At 39.2% G+C, this 19,077-nt stretch overlaps 1 protein-coding gene across 5 annotated transcripts in view; it reads left to right on the top strand.

Annotated features, from left to right (window-relative positions):
* The window catches only part of LOC126416158 (TRAF3-interacting protein 1), a 252,874-nt gene that overhangs the window by 38,822 nt on the left and 194,975 nt on the right, over positions 1-19,077 (top strand). The window contains exon 1 of one of the 5 annotated variants that reach the window (XM_050083714.1): positions 14,322-14,827. The exons of 3 other annotated variants lie outside the window; for them this stretch is intronic. In XM_050083714.1, the coding sequence (XP_049939671.1) occupies positions 14,770-14,827 (58 nt within the window). In that variant the 5' untranslated portion in view covers positions 14,322-14,769. Of the gene's footprint in view, positions 1-14,321; positions 14,828-19,077 lie in introns of those variants that run through there. One more of the 5 variants, XM_050083715.1, reaches the window with a different exon arrangement.

The following is a 19,077-nucleotide window of genomic DNA, read 5'->3' on the forward strand; positions in this document are numbered from 1 at the left end:
TTTTCCAACGTCCGCTTTCAGTATTCAGAAGCCTTTGATGATGGGCGTCGATAGTTTGTGACTTTTTCAGTCCCTCAGGAAACACGATCCACTTTTTATGTGAATTTAAATGCTCGGTAGACGTACCGTGACTTTCGAGATGCGAAGCAAGTTGCCGCCAGTCGCTTATACCGTTCTTTGCAATTTTTACTGTAGATGACGAAAAACGTTTGCAACAAAAGCAGAACACAGCATCCTTGCCCTTTGAGTACACCAACCAATGTCTATCTGCTTCTTCTAAATTCTTCAAAGAATAGCTGTAGTGTACAGGGTTGAAACGCCAGTTGTCCGCGGTTTTAGGACATTCTTCAGCTTCCTTTATGTGCTCGGGAGGACCTCGCATGACGAAAGTCGTTCGAATGCAGTCGGTAATAATTTCCGGCCATCTTCCGGAATCTGAGTCAATTGTGTCTTCCAGTTTAAGTTCACCTTCAATCCCTTCTCCAGGGGTGAGTACCTTGGCTGATGTTCCTCCGGTATTTTCCAAATCGGGTCGCCTAATTTCAGTTCTGCCTGATGTTTCAATCTCGGGGCTTTCGTCACAAAGCAGGTCTTGAGTCCAGACGAGGTCTGTTGAACATGTTGTGGATGGCCCACCGTCAGCATTGCTACTGTATGCGGTGGTCGCAGTACTGTGTTCGTCAACTTTCTTGTCGTGTCCTGAAGATAAAGATGTAGCTGCAGTAGCTCCAGTAGTTTCTGTACTTTCAGGATCTATTTTTCCACCCTCGCCGCTGCTAGATCGTACTCTCTTTGACTTGAAATATCGTTGTAGCGCATCCTTTTGCTTCTTATCGTCATATTCCTTCAACACCCGTCTTTTCCTATATTCACTGTCAGACAGTCTTTTTCTACCGTTGGCCATGTTTCTATCCAGCCTGCAAAAAGAACAATTACGTGAAACTAACTGTTGTCAGTGTACTAACTTTATTTGCAACACACTTCGCACACAATTTCCAGATATGATTCTTGAGTTTCTCCCGGCGTATTTGATAGTCAAAATATCCACGGGTGTACTGCCGGTCTACAGTATCCAACGGGCACAATATTTCGGCGATCACACATGTCGCCATCATCAGGTGAACTGACGGACTGAGCTCCTGTGAACGTGCCAGTACGGAGATCTGTACGTTACGGCTGCTCAGGGGGAACTGGGTTCGGTCGCGGCGGCAGCCGATTTAAATACCCTCCGCCTGCGGTGCACTCCCTCCGCCGTCCGCGCCACGGTCGCGCGTTGGAACAGATTGCAACGGCGTCTGAGATTACATCGGTGTGATGGCTCTGTCCGCCGTGGTCGTCACAACTATATGTTTGCTCGATTTACTCTTGATTAACCCAAGCGCTGGTTCCCAAGCCTTGCTAAGATTATAGCCACAGTCACGGTTTGAGGTCGTCATAGGTGCGAATTTCGATGGCCTCTCTAACAACGCTGTCCCAGTATCTCGACGTCTGTACCAGAATCCTCGTGCGTTCATACTCCATAACGTGATTTTCCGACATACAATTTTCAGCGACCGCCGACTTGCTCGGATACATCAGTCAAGTGTGCCTCTGGTGTTCATGGCATCGATCCTCGACGGTACGCATCGTCTGACCAATATACGACTTGCCACATTGACACGGAATCTGGTACACGCCGGCCTTCCTCAAACCGAGGTCATCTTTGGCGCTCCCCACCAGTGCACGAGTTTTATTCGGAGGACAAAACACAGTTCCGACCCAGTGTTTCTTCAAAATGCGGGCGATTTTCCCAGAGAGTGCGCCTGTATATGGAATAAACGCAGTGCCTACGTCCTCCCTCGTGATTTCATCCATTTTCCAATTTCCAGATATTCCACTGCACGTAAACGTAAAATTGTATTGCTGTAGGATACACTGTTCAGGAGAAGAAGTCATAAGAATTGAGCTGCGTGAAATTGAATTTCAGGCAGAATTTCACTACAGACATAGGTGAAACGGTCAAAGAATCAGGCAAAAGACAACGGAGAGGGGAAGCAGAAGGAAATGGAGTAACGAAATAATGCAATAAATACACACCTTGGCATTGACGGGTACTAATGCTAGTCGAAATATATTAAATCACTGCACTGCGGTTGTTCATTTCAAAGAAATGACACTCGACATCTGTTTTAATTTCCATGTGTCACTTCTTTCGTGTCTGATTATGGAATAAGGGCTAACAAATTAGTCATCGCCTTATCACTTCACTTTTCTTCGCTTTATTTTCATTCTAGCTATTGGGACGACACGTGCTTATTCGCCGACTTGTCAATTTTGGAAGTAACAGATCATAAGAAAAATAAATTTTCCTATCCTGCAATCTCGAAAGAGAAAAATTCTAACTTATCAGTAACGTGCATGCGCAATACTAATTATATGTTATCTGAAAAGCACCTACCTATTACATCCCAAGTTGCAAGAAATTCGGACGCACCAATTCTTCTGTTCTTACGAAACGCAATGAAAGTACTTCTGACCAATCTTGACTCTCTCAGCCAACTATCGAAATGAATTCTGTAGTTTTCATTGTAGAGAACGCAACAATACCTATTGCTTGGAAAGGCGAAGTGGTGACGCGGCAGTGCAAGGAACTAGGTCACGTGATGAGATACAGCGAGACTAGGGTTAAACTACCGCCCAAGAAGAAGAAGCAAGATGCTTACAACAAGTATGTGTCCGATGATATGGATAAATGTATTATCAGGCAGCAATTTCTGTGGCATTACGAACAATAGAAAGAAATGCAAACTTGTGTCAAACAGAAATGAGCTTCAAAGCTGACAAGGGAACCCTTAGAAACAATGTTTTGTCTATGGATTTTCGTTTTAGAAGATGTCAAAATTAACGTTTTGTTATGTGCGGACGAGAGGGCATTGTTGCTAAAAGACCATACTTTCTCAGGTTTTCTTCAGAAGCAATCAGTATTTAACAAAGATAAAACATGGATTCGCACGCATTATACAGTAAATAAATGTTGGCAAAGTGATAGTGTGCTAGTAGTATTGTCAAACACAAGTGCCCGTCAGAGTTTAATTTTTGTTCATGCAGGTGGCGACAGGTGTTTCGTGGCTGAAAAACCAAAACGTCTATCACTCAGAAACCGATAGCAAAAATTTTCAAAAATACGTCGAAACCCAACTTATGCCAGGCTTATTAGAAATGTCTTTGTCCCTTGTAATTACTCGCAGAGTATTTACCCATTTGGAACACTTCTAGCCATTGTAGGTGTTGGACATGTTTGACTGTAGTAATGTTCAACCATTTTTTTCCATAATGTGGGAAGAATAAAACTCTCGGAAACTGCCATTGAAGGGCTTAGCAAAATTGCTTGATGCTTAACATGTAACCGCAGTATCGAACATTGCATTCAAATTTCCAAATTAGATTTCGTCTTCTGCAAAATTAGTTGTGAGTAAACGCACGGCGTGTAACAGGCTGGCAGCGCCCCACTCTTAAGAATACTGGCGTGTACGCCAAATTGCTGCCCCCTCTCTGTTCCTCGGGCGTAAACACGACAGTGGCGAGGAAGAAATTAGTACTCCTCCCTCCCTTGTTCAACAGGGGCGGCCGGCAGGTAGTCGAGGCGCCGTGCCACAGATCCCGAAGCCGCTCTCTCGGGGGCGGCAGATTTGCCGCCCCCCGGAAAGTGCCGCCCCGTGCGGCCGCAAGTTTCGCACGTGCCCTGCGCCGGCCCTGTTCAGTGGTATACTGCTTTGGCTTATCAATAAATCGAGAGCAACTTTTTTCAAGTACTTGGAACCAATACTTTTTATAAAATTAGCTTGTCCTTTTGCACTTGTGTCCTGTGACGTTGCGGTTGCAGTTTATTCTTACAATGGGCACTTTCCTTGTCAGGTAGTAATTTTGTACGAAGTCTAATGATTTGCACGTTTTTACATTTCACACGATTTTCCAACGCGCGAATAATTTCACGTAATCTAAGCATTTCATCTTCAAAAGATGTCTGTGTTGCAGATTCCGTTGTTAGTGTAGGAACACTTGTGGTAGCTGTTTCTTCTGTGTCAGGAGACAGTTTTATTGTTTTTGCAGCAACACTTTCACGTTTGTATCGCAATTTTCTCTTCATTGTCACTAGTTGCAGCTTATTTGGCACGTCAAATAACGTAGGAACTGCATTCCATACCAATGTCTTCTTTTCCGCGCTCATGAACTGGTTTGATTCGAAATGTAAAGCACAAAACTTCACGTTATTGTGCAAATAAAGGACATCTTTTTGCAGCAGGTCCTGTCTTCTATTATTTATTAACCATTTCTTGCTCCTAAAAAAGAAAAACAAATTCAGTAATTCAATACAGTTTAGAAAAAAATCGTAAATAAAGAGCGCTCTAATGTCATGTTTCATACCTCTCAGGGTCCTTAGAAAACCTGAAGAATGGCAAATGTGGTGTCTTCTTCCTATTATTACTGCAATTGATTGCGCTACATACGTTGCCGTTCGTAAAAACCATGTTAAACATGAATATAAACGATACTGTTTACATTTACTGAATACCGTATTCGACAGCGTAGCTTCTCCACCCCTTGGGGTGCTGTTGTCGCGGTGTATAACAAAAACCAGCGAGTGTCGCAACTGTTAGACTGTGATTTTCCGTCCACACTGGCGGCAAACATTTCTTGTTGTGTGTTCGCGCCGTCTGCAGTGCTTCTTGTGTATTATTGTGTTCGTATCGTCTGCTGTTGCATTATGTCTGGTGTCGAAGAAACAATAATGATATGTGGTGCTGCATTATTAATACTAGAAGGTTTACACAAACAAAATGAAAGGCGCCCTCATCATTGATGGAGGAAAACTGTCTATAGAAGAACTGGTGGGAATAACTCGCTACGTGAGCTGAGTATGGAAGATCTGCCGGTTTTGAATATATGGCAAATACGATATCACCATTTGTTAAAAAAAGGGATACAAATTTCATGAAAGCGATTTCAATCAACGAAAGGCTTGCAGTTACTCTTCGTTTTCTGGCAAGCCTTGCGTAGATTCGTGTCATAGCCTTGCGTATTTGTTTCACATTCCGAAGCAAGCAATATCTCCAATAGTACCTGAAGTATGTGGAACTCTGGTGTAAGTACTGAAGGATTATGTAAAGGTAAGTAAACGAAAAACATCGTTAAATAAGCATCTTTTCGAAATGTTATTTATCTATTACATTACAGGTCTCATCAAACACAACTTCTTCAATTGTGTTATCACTGTCTTCATAACTCGTAAATGTAACGGGGGAATTATTACTTGATGATGATGGCCCTTCCACATTCATACCCACTGTCGACTGCTGATTTTCCAAATACGCTACATGCTGTTTCGTTAAAATTTCATTAAGCAAAGCCATTGTTTTTGCTCTTTGTAACTCTGACAATTTCCGTAACACAGTATTACAGTCATCGTTCTTGTTATCGTCTTGTTTTTGCAGCACTTTAGTTAATAATTGAGACGCAATCTTGTAGGGTTGCTGCATATCTTTTTCTCTCCCATCCTTGTAATTTTTCGTGGTGGGGGACTGGAAGGTCCAGCCGCAACAGCTTCATCTTTATTTATGCCCTCTGGTGAAAATACGCAAACCTGAAATCAAATTTGCTGCCAGCTACAACTTTTTGTACGCAGATATCGGCTGCCAAGGCAGAATATCAGATGGTGGTGTGTTCAAAAACGTGAGCATAAGTGAGTTAATTAACAAAAAGAAACAACTTGCCGCCACAAGCTGAATGCTTACCACGTGGCACAAAGGCCCTACCATATGCCTTTGTAGCAGACGATGCTTTTACTTTACAGGAAAACATGTTAAAGGTTCAAAAGAAAGAGTTTTAAACTACAGACTTTCTAGGGCCAGAATGGTTGTTTAGAACACTTTCGGCATTATGGATTCAGCTTTTCGTGTGTTCAGAAAACCTATGTTCCTACAACCGGAGCAGGCAAAACTGTCACACTTACAGCTGTATGTCTCCACAATTTTTAAGGCGAAATACTGAGGCAAGAAACCAGTATACCCCACATGGAAGCTTCGATTCCTACGATTTACAAACAGGTGAGATGGTTCCAGGCACATGGAGGCGAGATGACACTGCATCAGTTTTCATTGCAGCACAGAAATACCAAGGAAAGCTGCTTCCACGAATAAGCAAATTCGAGACGAGTTTGCCAACTATTTTTTGAGCCCACAAGGAAGTGTACTACGGGTGAATGTGACTGTATACCATGAAATACAAATAGACAAACAAGCATAATTTTCGTACCTCATTTTCCACGGTATCTGTTGTCTCCGTCGGCTCATGAACATCGCCCAAGAACTCCAGCAGTCGATTGCCGAACCAGATGGTGTCAGTAACAACATTGTGTGATAGTTTCTCTCAAGAAAACAGTAATTCTAAAGTAATCGTGTGTGTAATCTGTAATTCAAATGTGCAAAATGGTTTCAGACTTTGCTTAGAATCACAAGTATGGGTACATTCTGCGTGTGAGAGATTCATTAATGCAAAAACTGTGTTTTCATGTGAATGTGATCAGGGAAGTTGTAACGGATTTAACGCCATGTTAGTCGCTTACGCTACCGGACGTGAAATTAATGTGTTACAAAGTGTGTTGTATGAATTGCAAAGTGCTAAAAAAACAATAAAAGTCCTAAAAGCAAAGCTTCGTGAATGTGAATTGAATGGAGTATCATCACTTAACACAAACTCCGAAATCTACAGCACATCTATTCTTCCAAATACGAGCGAAAATTTTAAAAAATACGAACTAAAAGCAACTAAAAAGATCGCTGTACAAAACAGATACAATGCTCGGGAAATATGTGACGAGATAAAATCTTGCGGAGAGAGAGTGGAAGCAGTAAGTGTCGTGAGAACTGAAAGTAAACAAGCCTCCGAAAAGTTCGTTACACCTAACATACAAGCAACTGTTACAGAAACCTCGAGCGAAAACTTAACAACTCAGCCTATAATGTGCTCAAAACGTTAAAATCTGTTAATAATATAATACATAGAGACTGTGAAAAGAAAGAAGATCGTATAATAGACTGCAAAACTTCGGAAGACTTGAGCACAACAAATAATGCTTTTACTGTACATATACTTGCCGACAGTCTCGGAAAAAGACTGGCAGAAACCCTATATAACTCAGGATGCAGTGTTACTAGCGTAATAAAACCTGATGCTCCACTGAAAGAGATCGTCAACAACTGCGAAAATCTGAGTATCAAGATAAAGAAAAATGATTGTGTTCTAATCCTAGGGGGCGGAGTAGACGTCCGCTGCAATGATGTATTATCAGCAAGACGAGCGCTAAGAGAGACGCTCGAAAAGCTCAAAAATGTACATGTGATGGTAACCAGCATTCCATACGATTTTTTTTAAGAAGTCTCGTGTCAACGAAGAAATAAAAAAAACTAACAGACTGCTTCACAAAATAACAAAGTGCTACCCAAATTCAACATTTGCCCAGCTAGATTTCAGAAAACATCATTTCATAAACAGTGGAGATCTCCTAAATAGAGCAGGACAACTGTATGTCTGTGCTCAAATTATGAAATCAATAAATAATTTCAATGATCAACACAAACTGCTTGGTATCCTCACCATAGCAGTAACTGAGCAAATGGAAATTTGCAAGGAAACGTCTAAGATGAGAGAGATACCTAACATACCGGTACCAGTATCTGAAGGAGTGGTAGAATATGGGGTACCAGCAGAAATGTCAGGAACATCCAGCAGAGTTGAAGAGGAAACAATGTCTTCAGATGAGAAAGCCTACAAACCTAGTGTAAACTCATGTGCACCTGAAACCTCCAAGGATGAAGCTGTCAGCACGTTCGACACACTCAATGCTTCATGCTCACTTGTAACTAGGACTGCAACCACACCAACAGCCAAGAACCATTCAATTAGATCCAGAAACTCATCAGCTGCTCTGCAGACATCTCAAAGGAAGAGCCTCAGGGTAAGAAGAGCTGCTGTGCGTAGTGACTATTTTTTATGGGACCTTCGCAATTTGAAGAAGGAGAAAAGGCAGAATCTTTACAGTGTCAGCAACAAGAAAGTGCAAAGGTAAATAGTGCAGCAAATCCACTACATGAAACTTTAACAGTTGTATACCAAAATGTGCAAGGACTAGAAAGTAAATTAGCTGAAATAGAAGTTCTATTAACTGACTATCTAAAAGACATTAACATACTATGCATAAGTGAGCACTGGGTAAAAGAAATGCAAGCGTCTAGCATAATTATTCCAAATTTTGAAATGATTAGCAAATTTTGTAGAATCAACCATAAAGGGGGTGGGACATGTATTTATGTTAGGACAGGGGTAGAATCAAAAGAAATTAAATGTAAACTAAAATGCATAGAAAAAGATTTTGAATACAGTATATGTGAGCTAACCAAATTAAAAATTACTATTGTGTGTTTGTACCGATCACCACTGGGCAACTTTGCCATTTTTATGGAAAACCTTGAGGGACTGCTGAATGAACTTAAACATAATGTAATTGTTCTTGGTGATTTTAATGTTAACTTTAAGAATGATTGTAGTAAACAACAGCAACTGTGCAATCTGTTTTTGTGTCATAATATGATGGCAACTGTAAATGAAGTTACCAGATGCGGAAATATGTCTGAAACTATAATAGATCAAGTATTTATAAACAAGGACAAGTGTGAATATAACACTGAAGTAATTGACACTGGTTTCTCGGATCACAAGGGTATCAAATTGAGTTTAAATGTCACATCTTACAAGGACCCTGTTATCAATAACAATTACAGAGAAAGGAGATTTATAAATGATGACAGCATAAGAATTTTTAATTACATTCTGGAAAATAACAACTGGGGTAGTGAATCAAGTGGTGATGTCAACAGAAAGTTTGACTCATTTCTTGAAAGCTACAAACACTGCTTCGATGTTGCCTTTCCTATAAAAAGAGTCAAAACTAAACATAAAACCAAAACATGGGTTACACAGGGGATTAGAAAGTCATCAGACACTCTCAGAAAGTTAAATAAATCAGCCAGGAAGAATGTAGTACTGAAAGCACATGTGAAATGTTATAGAAGCCTGTACAAGAAAGTAATAATTGCAGCTAAGAAGCTTGATAATGATACCTATATTGAGAAAGGTAACAACAAAATGAAGTCAACTTGGGAGGTAATAAATAAAAATATAGGTAGACACAAAAGAAAAGATAACAGCTTTGTCATTAAAAGTGGGGGTAAAACTGTTAAGGACCCACTTCAGATTGCCAACATATTTAATGAACATTTCACAAATATAGCCATAAATTTAATTAAAACTAAATGCAATTCCAATAGCAAGGAAAAAATCACCATGAATGACATAACAATGTCCCTTTATCCAGTATCTGATTCAGAGGTACTAAATACTATAAATAAGTTAAAAAATAAAATGTCATGTGGGTGTGATGGGATTCCTGACAAAGTCATTAAGCAAAGTGCAAGAAACGTAGCCTCGCATCTCACTGAAATTATAAATGAATCTTTTAAGACAGGGGTGTTCCCATCAAAACTTAAAATGTCTACTATAAAGCCACTTTACAAGAATGGTGATAAATATGATGTTAGTAACTTTAGGCCTTTAATCAATGTTGTCAGAAAGGATAATGTATCAGAGACTATACAAATTTCTTATTAAGAATAGAATATTGGTTAATGCACAAAATGGTTTCCGTAAAAATAAATCAACTGAAACAGCTATCTTCAATTTTTTGCAACTTGTTCTAAATTCCATAAACAGAAAGGAATTAATCTGTGGATTGTTTTTAGACTTATCAAAGGCCTTTGATGTCATCGACCATAAGTTACTGCTTAGGAAGTTATATGCCTATGGGATACGTGGAGTTGCCCACAAATGGTTTGAATCATATCTGTCAGACAGGTATCAGAAGGTGGAGATAAGCCAGGCAGATAGGACATATTCATCAAGATTCGAGAGAGTTTTGTATGGAGTACCCCAGGGATCTGTATTAGGGCCATTACTGTTTTTAATATTTATCAATGACCTACCAAGTCATCTATCTGAAGCAGAGGCAGTACTGTTTGCTGATGATACAAGTTTGTTTGTTAAAGCAAATAGTGGAGCTGACTTACAGGAAAAAGTCACATTAGCAACAGACGAAGCAGACAGATGGTTTAATGAAAACAGACTCATTGTGAATGCCAAAAAAAAACAACGTGGATCAACTTCAGACATATTACAAATAAAATAAAAACTAACCTTACAGTAGAACTGGGTAAGTGTAAGATTGAACAAGCATCATACACTAAATTCTTGGGAGTATGGTTTGATGAACACTTAAGATGGGAAAAGCATGTAATATCATTGAACAAAAAATTAAGTCAAACATGTTGTATACTTAGAATGCTTAAAAGCTCATGTAATATTAAAACAGTGTTATGTGTTTATTTCTCATTCATGCACAGTTTATTAAGATACGGCGTACAGTTTTGGGGGAACATCAGTCTAACAACACACTCATTTAGACTACAAAAGAAGGCAGTCAGAATAATAAAAGGTATAGGATATAGAGACTCTTGTAGGCAAGCTCTCAAAGAATTAAAAATCATGACACTACCATCTTTATACATATATGAAAGCATATGTTTCTTAAAAGAACACGAGGAATTTTCTACATTAAACAGAGAATTTCACAACTACGAAACAAGGAATAGGAATGATTTCCACAGAGAAATTCATAAAACAGCTATGTATCACAAAAGTGTACTATGCCAACCCAAAATCCTCTACAGTGCTCTCCCCAAAGAACTAAAAATAATACCAAAACTGTACATATTTAAAAGAGAATTAAAAAACATGTTATTAAGCAATAGTTTTTACAGTATTGAACAGTTTGTGAATCGTTGACAATAAAAGTGCAGTTAATATTTCCCTCACGTACTAAATATGTGTAATTGCTCACATTTAAATACTTGCTGTTTCTATGAAAGTGTGAAACTGTTAATGTAAGAATGTAAATAATCTTTGATGTGAGAATCACTAACTTTTTTTTTTTTTTGTACGTTGTTATCCTACTTGTGTATTTTTATGTTAATGTTCTAAAAGTTCTATTAAAATTGTAATGTCTAAGTGACATGTAAATTCAATTACAAATTTTCATGTATATGTATTTTAAATTGTAATGTTTATTGACAAGTCCTATATCATTTCGATGATGTACTACAAGGACGCTAATAAATTGAATTGAATTGAATTGAATATAATATGCAGTGTCTGCACCACTACCACATGATCTGCTGGAAATAATTTTACTTTTCTCACGCCTGTAAGCAACCACGAGTGATGGTATTTTTTTCTCTACACTTTCCTTGTCCGTGTCAAAACTGTTGCAATTTTTGAAAGTGCTTTGTGTTTTTAACACTGTTTTTATATTCCTTGCTCCAGACATTCCATAAGCAATCCTCCCCGTAGTGCATGGCAATTAAATTAGCAGTTTGCTGCCTTGACCACTCCATTATTCGAGAAAAATAAATCGAAAATGACACAATAGTAAACACAACACCACTTCCGCCGTGCAGCAGTGAGAAGTGGTAGCTGGCCTGAAACATTGCTATGGACAAATGTTTCCGTGTTTCGAAACATGTTTCCAAGTGGTGTCCACATCAAGTAGCTGGAAACATGTTTCAGCCTCAGTGTGTACGCGGCTTACGGCTGCAGTTAACGAGTATCGTGTACATTGTCCAATTCCGAGTGCACGAACCATTAGTGGAGTATTTCGAACGTTACAGGAGACAGGTTCTCTACTTAGCGTTCATAATCAGTAGGAACGCTCGGCACGTGAAGACGATGATGAGGATATTATGGATGCTGTTCAATGTAGCCTGAGTACCAGTACACTACGTATCTCTCAACGATTAGGCATTTCACAATCCAAGGTATGACGTACTCTGAAGTACAATAATCTGTATCCTTACCATAAACAAAAAGTGCATTATTTACGTCCGGGAGATCTTGCCGCTTCGCTTGGAGTTGTGCAACTGGTTAAATACTTACTGGTGAGGAACAGTTTACTCAAGATGGTATAAACCATTTACGTAACGAGCATGTATGGTCTGAAGCAGACCAACATGCAACAGTGAAATGCAATGTTCAGCAGCGATTTGGCATAAATGTGTGGTGTGGCATAGTCAACACACACTTTATTGGGCCATTCATTTTCCCAGGACGTCTAACCGGCGAGACGTACTTACAATTCCTTCAAGAAGAAATGCCCCTCTTGCTCAAACATGTTCCACTTGCTACGCGATTGCAAATGTATTTTCAACATGATGGCGTCCCCACATTTTACTAACGCCGTTACTACACATTTAAATGAACATTTTCCCCAGAAATGGATTGGTCGTGGTGCTACACGTCGGTGGCCACCCAGATTGCCGAATTTAACACCAATGTATTTTTGTGTATGGGGATGTATGAAAGACAGACTATGAGGACAAAGTCAATACAGGTGAAGCATTACTTGCTCGCATTATGAATGCTGTAGACGAAATTAAGAATAACCCCATGAAACTGAAACAAGCAACAAAATGCGTTCATACACTTGCAGCTAAATGCATTGAACTTGTTGGAGACATTTCTGAACATTTATTATGTACACTGTACAACTTCCTTAACACTGAGCTTTGTTTTTTACAGTTTAACACGAATTCCCGTGTGCTGTGGTATTAATAAAAGCGTATTATCTGACACATTCATACAGTTCCAGTTAACGTTATTACCACCATTTTTTCAAAATGAAATTCACTAAAACTTCTGTTTGAAAACTTTGTGCAATTGTCTGGAATTTAAAAAACAAATTGGGCCAAGTAGTTAGTAAATTAAAAATTTTACGAAATTACTTCCTTGCTTATCTGGATGTTCTGGAAAACTACTGCCGATACATTTCCGGAACATTTTTTATTAGATTCATCAGATCAATAACGACAAAATAAATGGAAATTGTGCTTTACTTTTAACCTCGTACAGTTTTGTGATGGCTTCATATTAGCAAAGTTGCTAAATTTCAGGCAAAATCTTTTATTAGGCGTAACTAAACATTTGCAGACCTTTGTCTATATGAACTTTTTTATTTAGTTTTACTTGTAGAATATCATATTAAAATATATGCATATCTTTGTGAATCACCCTGTATATGTTCATCTTTCTGTCCGTACATACTGTAGTGTCCCACTATTCCAAACTAATTGGGATTGAACACTGTTTGGTTTAGCAGGAATTATGAATAGGCATATTTCATGAATAGTATCAATGTATTGAGTTGTGAAGGCATAAATTAAGTGTGGGGACATCTGCTAGTGACCTTCAATGACTTAGCACAGATGCCCTACCTGTTCATCTCTCACCCATTTCGAAATACATATTGCAAGTCAGTTGTGATGATCTTATTTTGGTTTAGTGACAAAGTATATGTCATTTAGTAAATATCAGAACCCCATGTGTGGCAAAGTTGCAATATAAACTGTCTGCACAAGAAAGCTGTGTTGTTGAGACGACTGCTGCTGATGACTGGCCACCAGGAGAACGGAGATGGAAACATCGTAGCAATGATGCAGGGCTCATCAGCTCAGATCAGTTCAGAGGAAAATGAGGAGGTGAAAGCTGAAACTGAACTCATATGCGGCAATAGCTCTTGACCTCAGCTTGCAAATTTGGGACTTTTTTCCGTGAGTGTAGAATTACTTTACTAATTCACTGTGCCTTTTTTATTTATGTTCGTAGTCCTTGACATCAACTGTTAAACATTAAACATGGAAAGTAAACAAAGTCATTGTTTGTGTACTTTAAAACAAAAACTTGAAGTGTTAAAAAGACTGGACAAGGGAGAAAGTTTATCACTCGAATTTGGTGCCGGAAAAGCATCAATTAGCGACTGGAAAATAAGGTTGCATTAATTGTTCTGCTTCTTTACATATAATAATAAATATACGTTTTTTTAAGCTTAAAATATTGGTATTTTTTTTCTTTTTGTAATAGGTGGATATTTGGAATAGTGGGACTCTACTGCATCTCTTTTTGGTGCAGACGGTTTATATTGCAACTTTGCCCCACATGGGGTTCTGATAATTATTAAATGACATACTTTGTCGCTAAATCAAAATAAGATCATCACAACTGAATCTCTATGGTAGACTGGTGTTGTCCATGACTACTGGAAAAACAAATTGGGCCAAGTAGTTAGTAAATTAAAAATTTTACGAAATTACTTCCTTGCTTATCTGGATACACAGTAGTGGTGCATTTTATAAACATACATAAGTTTTCAAACTTCATATGGAAATACCACTTAAACTACATTTTTATTTGTGTCCAGGTTTATATCTTATTTATCCTCTGCACATGTCAGCTTTATTTACATTTCAATTAATTTACATGAAATGTACAAAACTTAAAAAAAGTTCAGTTTCTTGAGAGATCATGAATTGACAAAAGGGGATGTTCGAGTTACATTTGCTCCATTATTGAGCTGTAACTGCCATCCAAATTTTGTGCAGCCATATCTCCACACATTAAGCAGTGTTCGTTGTGCACATGAACAGTTCAGTCTCGAGTCTACAACTTTGTAGGCAATGACAAACTGCATATCATTACAGTGTCCAGAGCGTAACTCCATAGAATAAGAGTATGTTAACGTATGTTTGGTTAAAGGGTTCAATGCTGTGACCGAGAAGCAATAAGGTTCTGACAATGGTTATATCGTCAATCACATATTTCAGCATCACGTTGAGAGCTCACCATATTCCAAGTAAGTCCATAAATTGCTTGCTTTAATTCCTCCTTTCTCGTAAAGTTCAACATCTAGTGCCATTACAAAGGGCACTTAGAATGTTTTTATTGTTGTAGGCACATTCAAGTTTGATTGCTGCATCACATGAATGTGTCCCTCATCCAACATATGCTAAACATATTTGTGGACATTTGTTCTTGAAGTCTCTTTTCATTTCACATACCTTAAACACCCTTTTCATATACAGTTTTCCTTACATGTCTTTGTACAAGTGTGTAAAATTTTACATGACTTACATACAGAAATTAAGACATGATTTAAATTTGCTCCTTAAAACTACACATAAATGTCATTTTAATATTAGTTGACATGTGAGGTCTAATACATTTTACTCATATAGAAGTTTATACCAGTGTATGAATTTGTCACATTTTTGACGTTTGCATAACGATATTTAACCCTCAGTTGGTAACATCCATCTCTTAGGCTAGTATAAAAGCTCTCAATGTATTGTTGATAGATGTGCATTGTTACTTGGATCTGATATTTCAGCTATGCTTCATCCGTGAGTTGAACTTGCTACTGTGTGGATGTCATTGTTTCATTGTCTTGTTTTACTAGCACATAACCGTCAGTCACATCATCTTGCAGGTGGTAGAGATAAGATTTTTACTCTGTCAGACAGACGGATATTATTCTAAGTGAGTGAGTTTTTTTGTGTTATACTCCTTACTTTTCAAATATCTGTTTACTTGTAGATGGCTACTAGTGGAGGGATGCCTTGCATGTCACAAAGAAGCAAAAAAATGGAGAAGATGGCTTTATAGCAGTTTGAAGAATGCGATGATGATTATCATTCAGACATTTCTTATGTCCCTGAGGAAGATCACGTAACAGATTCAGACCATGAGAGTGATTCTGAAATAGATGTGAATGATATTCTCTGCATGTCCGAGAATGAACAAGGTGGTGCTGGCTCTCTTCAGAATGGGGAAAATGATGACACCAAAACTGACACAATTTGTTATGGCAACTGCGATACTAAGACACCAAACAAAAATGTAATAAAAATTATATTGTCATCGTGGTTAGGCCCTGCCAATCAGTTAGGTAATGATCCGGACCCAGAAGAAATATGGCATTTATTTTTTTAACACTGAGATATTGCGTAAGATAGTAGTACATGTAGTAGTAGGCCCTGCCAATCAGTTAGGTAATGATCCGGGCCCAGAAGAAATATGGCGTTTATTTTTTAACACTGAAATATTGCATAAGATAGTAGTACATGTAGTAATAGGCCCTGCCAATCAGTTAGGTAATGATCTGGACCCAGAAGAAATATGGCGTTTATTTTTTAACACTGAGATATTGCATAAGATAGTAGTACATGTAGTAGTAGGCCCTGCCAATCAGTTAGATAATGATCTGGACCCAGAAGAAATATGGCGTTTATTTTTTAACGCTGAGATATTGCGTAAGATAGTAGTACATTCCAACTCAAAGTTACAAGTTATAAGGAATAAATTACAAAATCCTTCGTCTTCCAGTTATAAAGATACAGACAAAACTGAAATTGTGGCAGTGACTGGTTTGATGGTTCTATGTTCCATTTTCAAGTCTGGACGTAAAAACTTGACATCACTTTTCGCAAATGATTGTACTGGACATCTTATTTTTCATGCAACCAGGTCTCAAAAAGGATGTGAAGTTTTACTGGTGGCTCTCAGATTTGATGATGCATCTACTTGTGTACAAAGGAAAAGAGATGACCCTGCAGCAGCTATGTCCAATATTTTTAAAATCTTTATTTCTAATTGTCAGAAGGTATATTGGATTGGGGCTCAGGCATGTTTTGATGAGCGTGTAATCCCATTTAGATCTATGCCCAAGAAATCTGCTGAATATGGCGTAAACGTCATGTGCCTCACAGATGCACATTCTTCGTATCTGTTTCATTTATGTGGGGGAAGTTAGTGATGGAGCAACACTATGTGAGGAAGAGAAAAAGTTCCAAAAGCCAACACAGCCTGTGAATTGTCTTTCCAAAAGTATACAGAGGACAAACAGGAAAATAACAGCAGACAATTGGTTTTCATCCATTGAATTGTGAAAGGAGCTGCTGAAAACCAGGTTGACATATGTTGGAACTCTAAAACCCGAAAAAGAGAAGTTCCAAAAGAGTTTCTTCCCAACCAAAAGAAAGAAGTGGGCTCCAGTATTTATGGCTTTACTAAGGATCTTACACTATTGTCTTTTGTTCCAAAAATATCTAAGGCAGTTTTAGCGCTTTCTTCAATGCACCACACTGCATATACTGGTGAAAGTAGCAACAAACCAGAAATTATCAGTTTCTATAATGCCACAAAATCTGATGTAGACGCTCTAGATATGAAGTACAGAAACTACTTAGCTAACCGGAGAACAAGGAGAGGCCACTGGCAGTATTTTACTTCCTAATATCTGTGAGCTGCGCAAATGCCTATGCCATGCATCTTCATAAAGGTACGATGTCAAGATTTTGATTTCATGAAGAGCATAGGAATGAACTTAATCAGACTTCGAACGAAGGTTCCAAATTCCAAATTTAGCGGATGATCTCAGGAAAATTATTTCAGGTATTTTGGGTGAAAAGCAAAGAGATGAGAATCCAACAAAAAGAAAAATCAGTGGCAAGCTAGAAAAGAGAAAAAACTGTCGTTATTGTCCCTACACATTTAACAGAATGATGGCATACAAGTGTGTGAAATGTGATAAACCCAATTGCTTACAGTGCTCCAAGAAAATATGTAAAATGTGTGTAGATAGGTCCATCATATTTCGGGCTTGCAGCCGGATCACGTTGACATCTTGGCACGATATTTCGGCTAACAAACATGCAGCCATCTTCAGGTGAGTACGAGATTGAAGATTACTGGTGCGTGTCGTTCTATATATACTGAAAATTGGCGCGGCGGCGCCTGCGCAGTGGAGAAGGCTAATACTGCGCCCCCTATCTAATTTGGCGCGCTCTGCAGCAGAAGCGGGCTGCGCATGCGTAGTGGTGTACCTACATTTGCGCTATCTGTCGTAAAGCGCCTTCGCGCAGCTGAGGCGCGGTAGTCGAAAGTATAAAATCAATTTTCGTCAGCCGTCGCACTAGATGCAGACCCATGTCTCTGTGAAGCGATTAAAGAAATTACAGGATCCCATGCTTTATCCATCTGAAAGCCGCTGTCCTTATTAATAAGATCTTTTGCCAATCGTATCTCCACGGACTCCTTGATAATGGATTCCCAAAAAGATCTAGTTGTCGCTAAAATTTTTGTTCCACAAAAATCCATGGAGTGTCCCGTCGAAATGCAGTGCTCTGCTATGGCTGATTTGTTGGGCTGTAGTAGACATGTATGGCGCTCATGCTCCACGCATCTTTCCCATACTGTGCGAGTAGTTTGGCCAATGTAGGATTTGCCACATTGACAAGAGATCTTATAAATACCCGCCTTCCTCAGACCCAGATCGTCCTTCACAGAGCCAAGCAAAGCCGATATTTTTGTAGGTGGTCGGAAGATCACTTTAACACAATGCTTCTTTAAAATCCTTCCTATTTTAGAGGAGAGGTTACCCACATACGGAAGAAACGCCCTGGACCTGACCACCTCTTTGTCTTCTTCTTCTTGTTTCTCTTTACATTTCTTCCTTGTTACAGCTGTGCGGATTTGGCTTGTAGAATATCCATTCTCCCTGAAGACGGATTGCAAATGTTCTTATTCTTTAGGAAGGCTGTCCTTATCAGACACCACATGTGCTCGGTGCACTACGCATGCGCGGCCCGCTTCTGCTGCAGAGCGCGCCAAATTAGATAGGGGGTGCGGTATTAGCCTTCTCCACTGCGCAGGCGCCGCCGCGCCAATTTTCGGTATATATAGAACGACGCGCACCAGTAATCTTCAGTCTTGTACTCACCTGAAGATGGCTGCATGTTTGTTATCCGAAATACATTCTCGCTCGCCGCGCCAACATGTCTGGATGCCATGGAAGATGAGGAGAACAAGCTGCCACAATCGTCAGCCTCCTGGGCCAAGCGGTTGGACTGGACAGCAAGCAGAAGAGGAAGAAACCTTTACAGTGCTTCCGCTGTCAGAAGTTGGGGCACTTCGCCGCGGATTGCACAGGAGTAGTCGCGTGTTTGAAGTGTGCAAAGCCGCACCTCACTCGCGACTGTAAGAAGCCCAGGGAAGCCGCTGCTACATGTTGTAATTGCGGCGGTTCCCACGCCGCCAACCACCGTG

Source organism: Schistocerca serialis, chromosome 8 (genome assembly GCF_023864345.2).
Source record: "Schistocerca serialis cubense isolate TAMUIC-IGC-003099 chromosome 8, iqSchSeri2.2, whole genome shotgun sequence".
Taxonomy (NCBI): Eukaryota; Metazoa; Arthropoda; class Insecta; order Orthoptera; family Acrididae; genus Schistocerca; species Schistocerca serialis.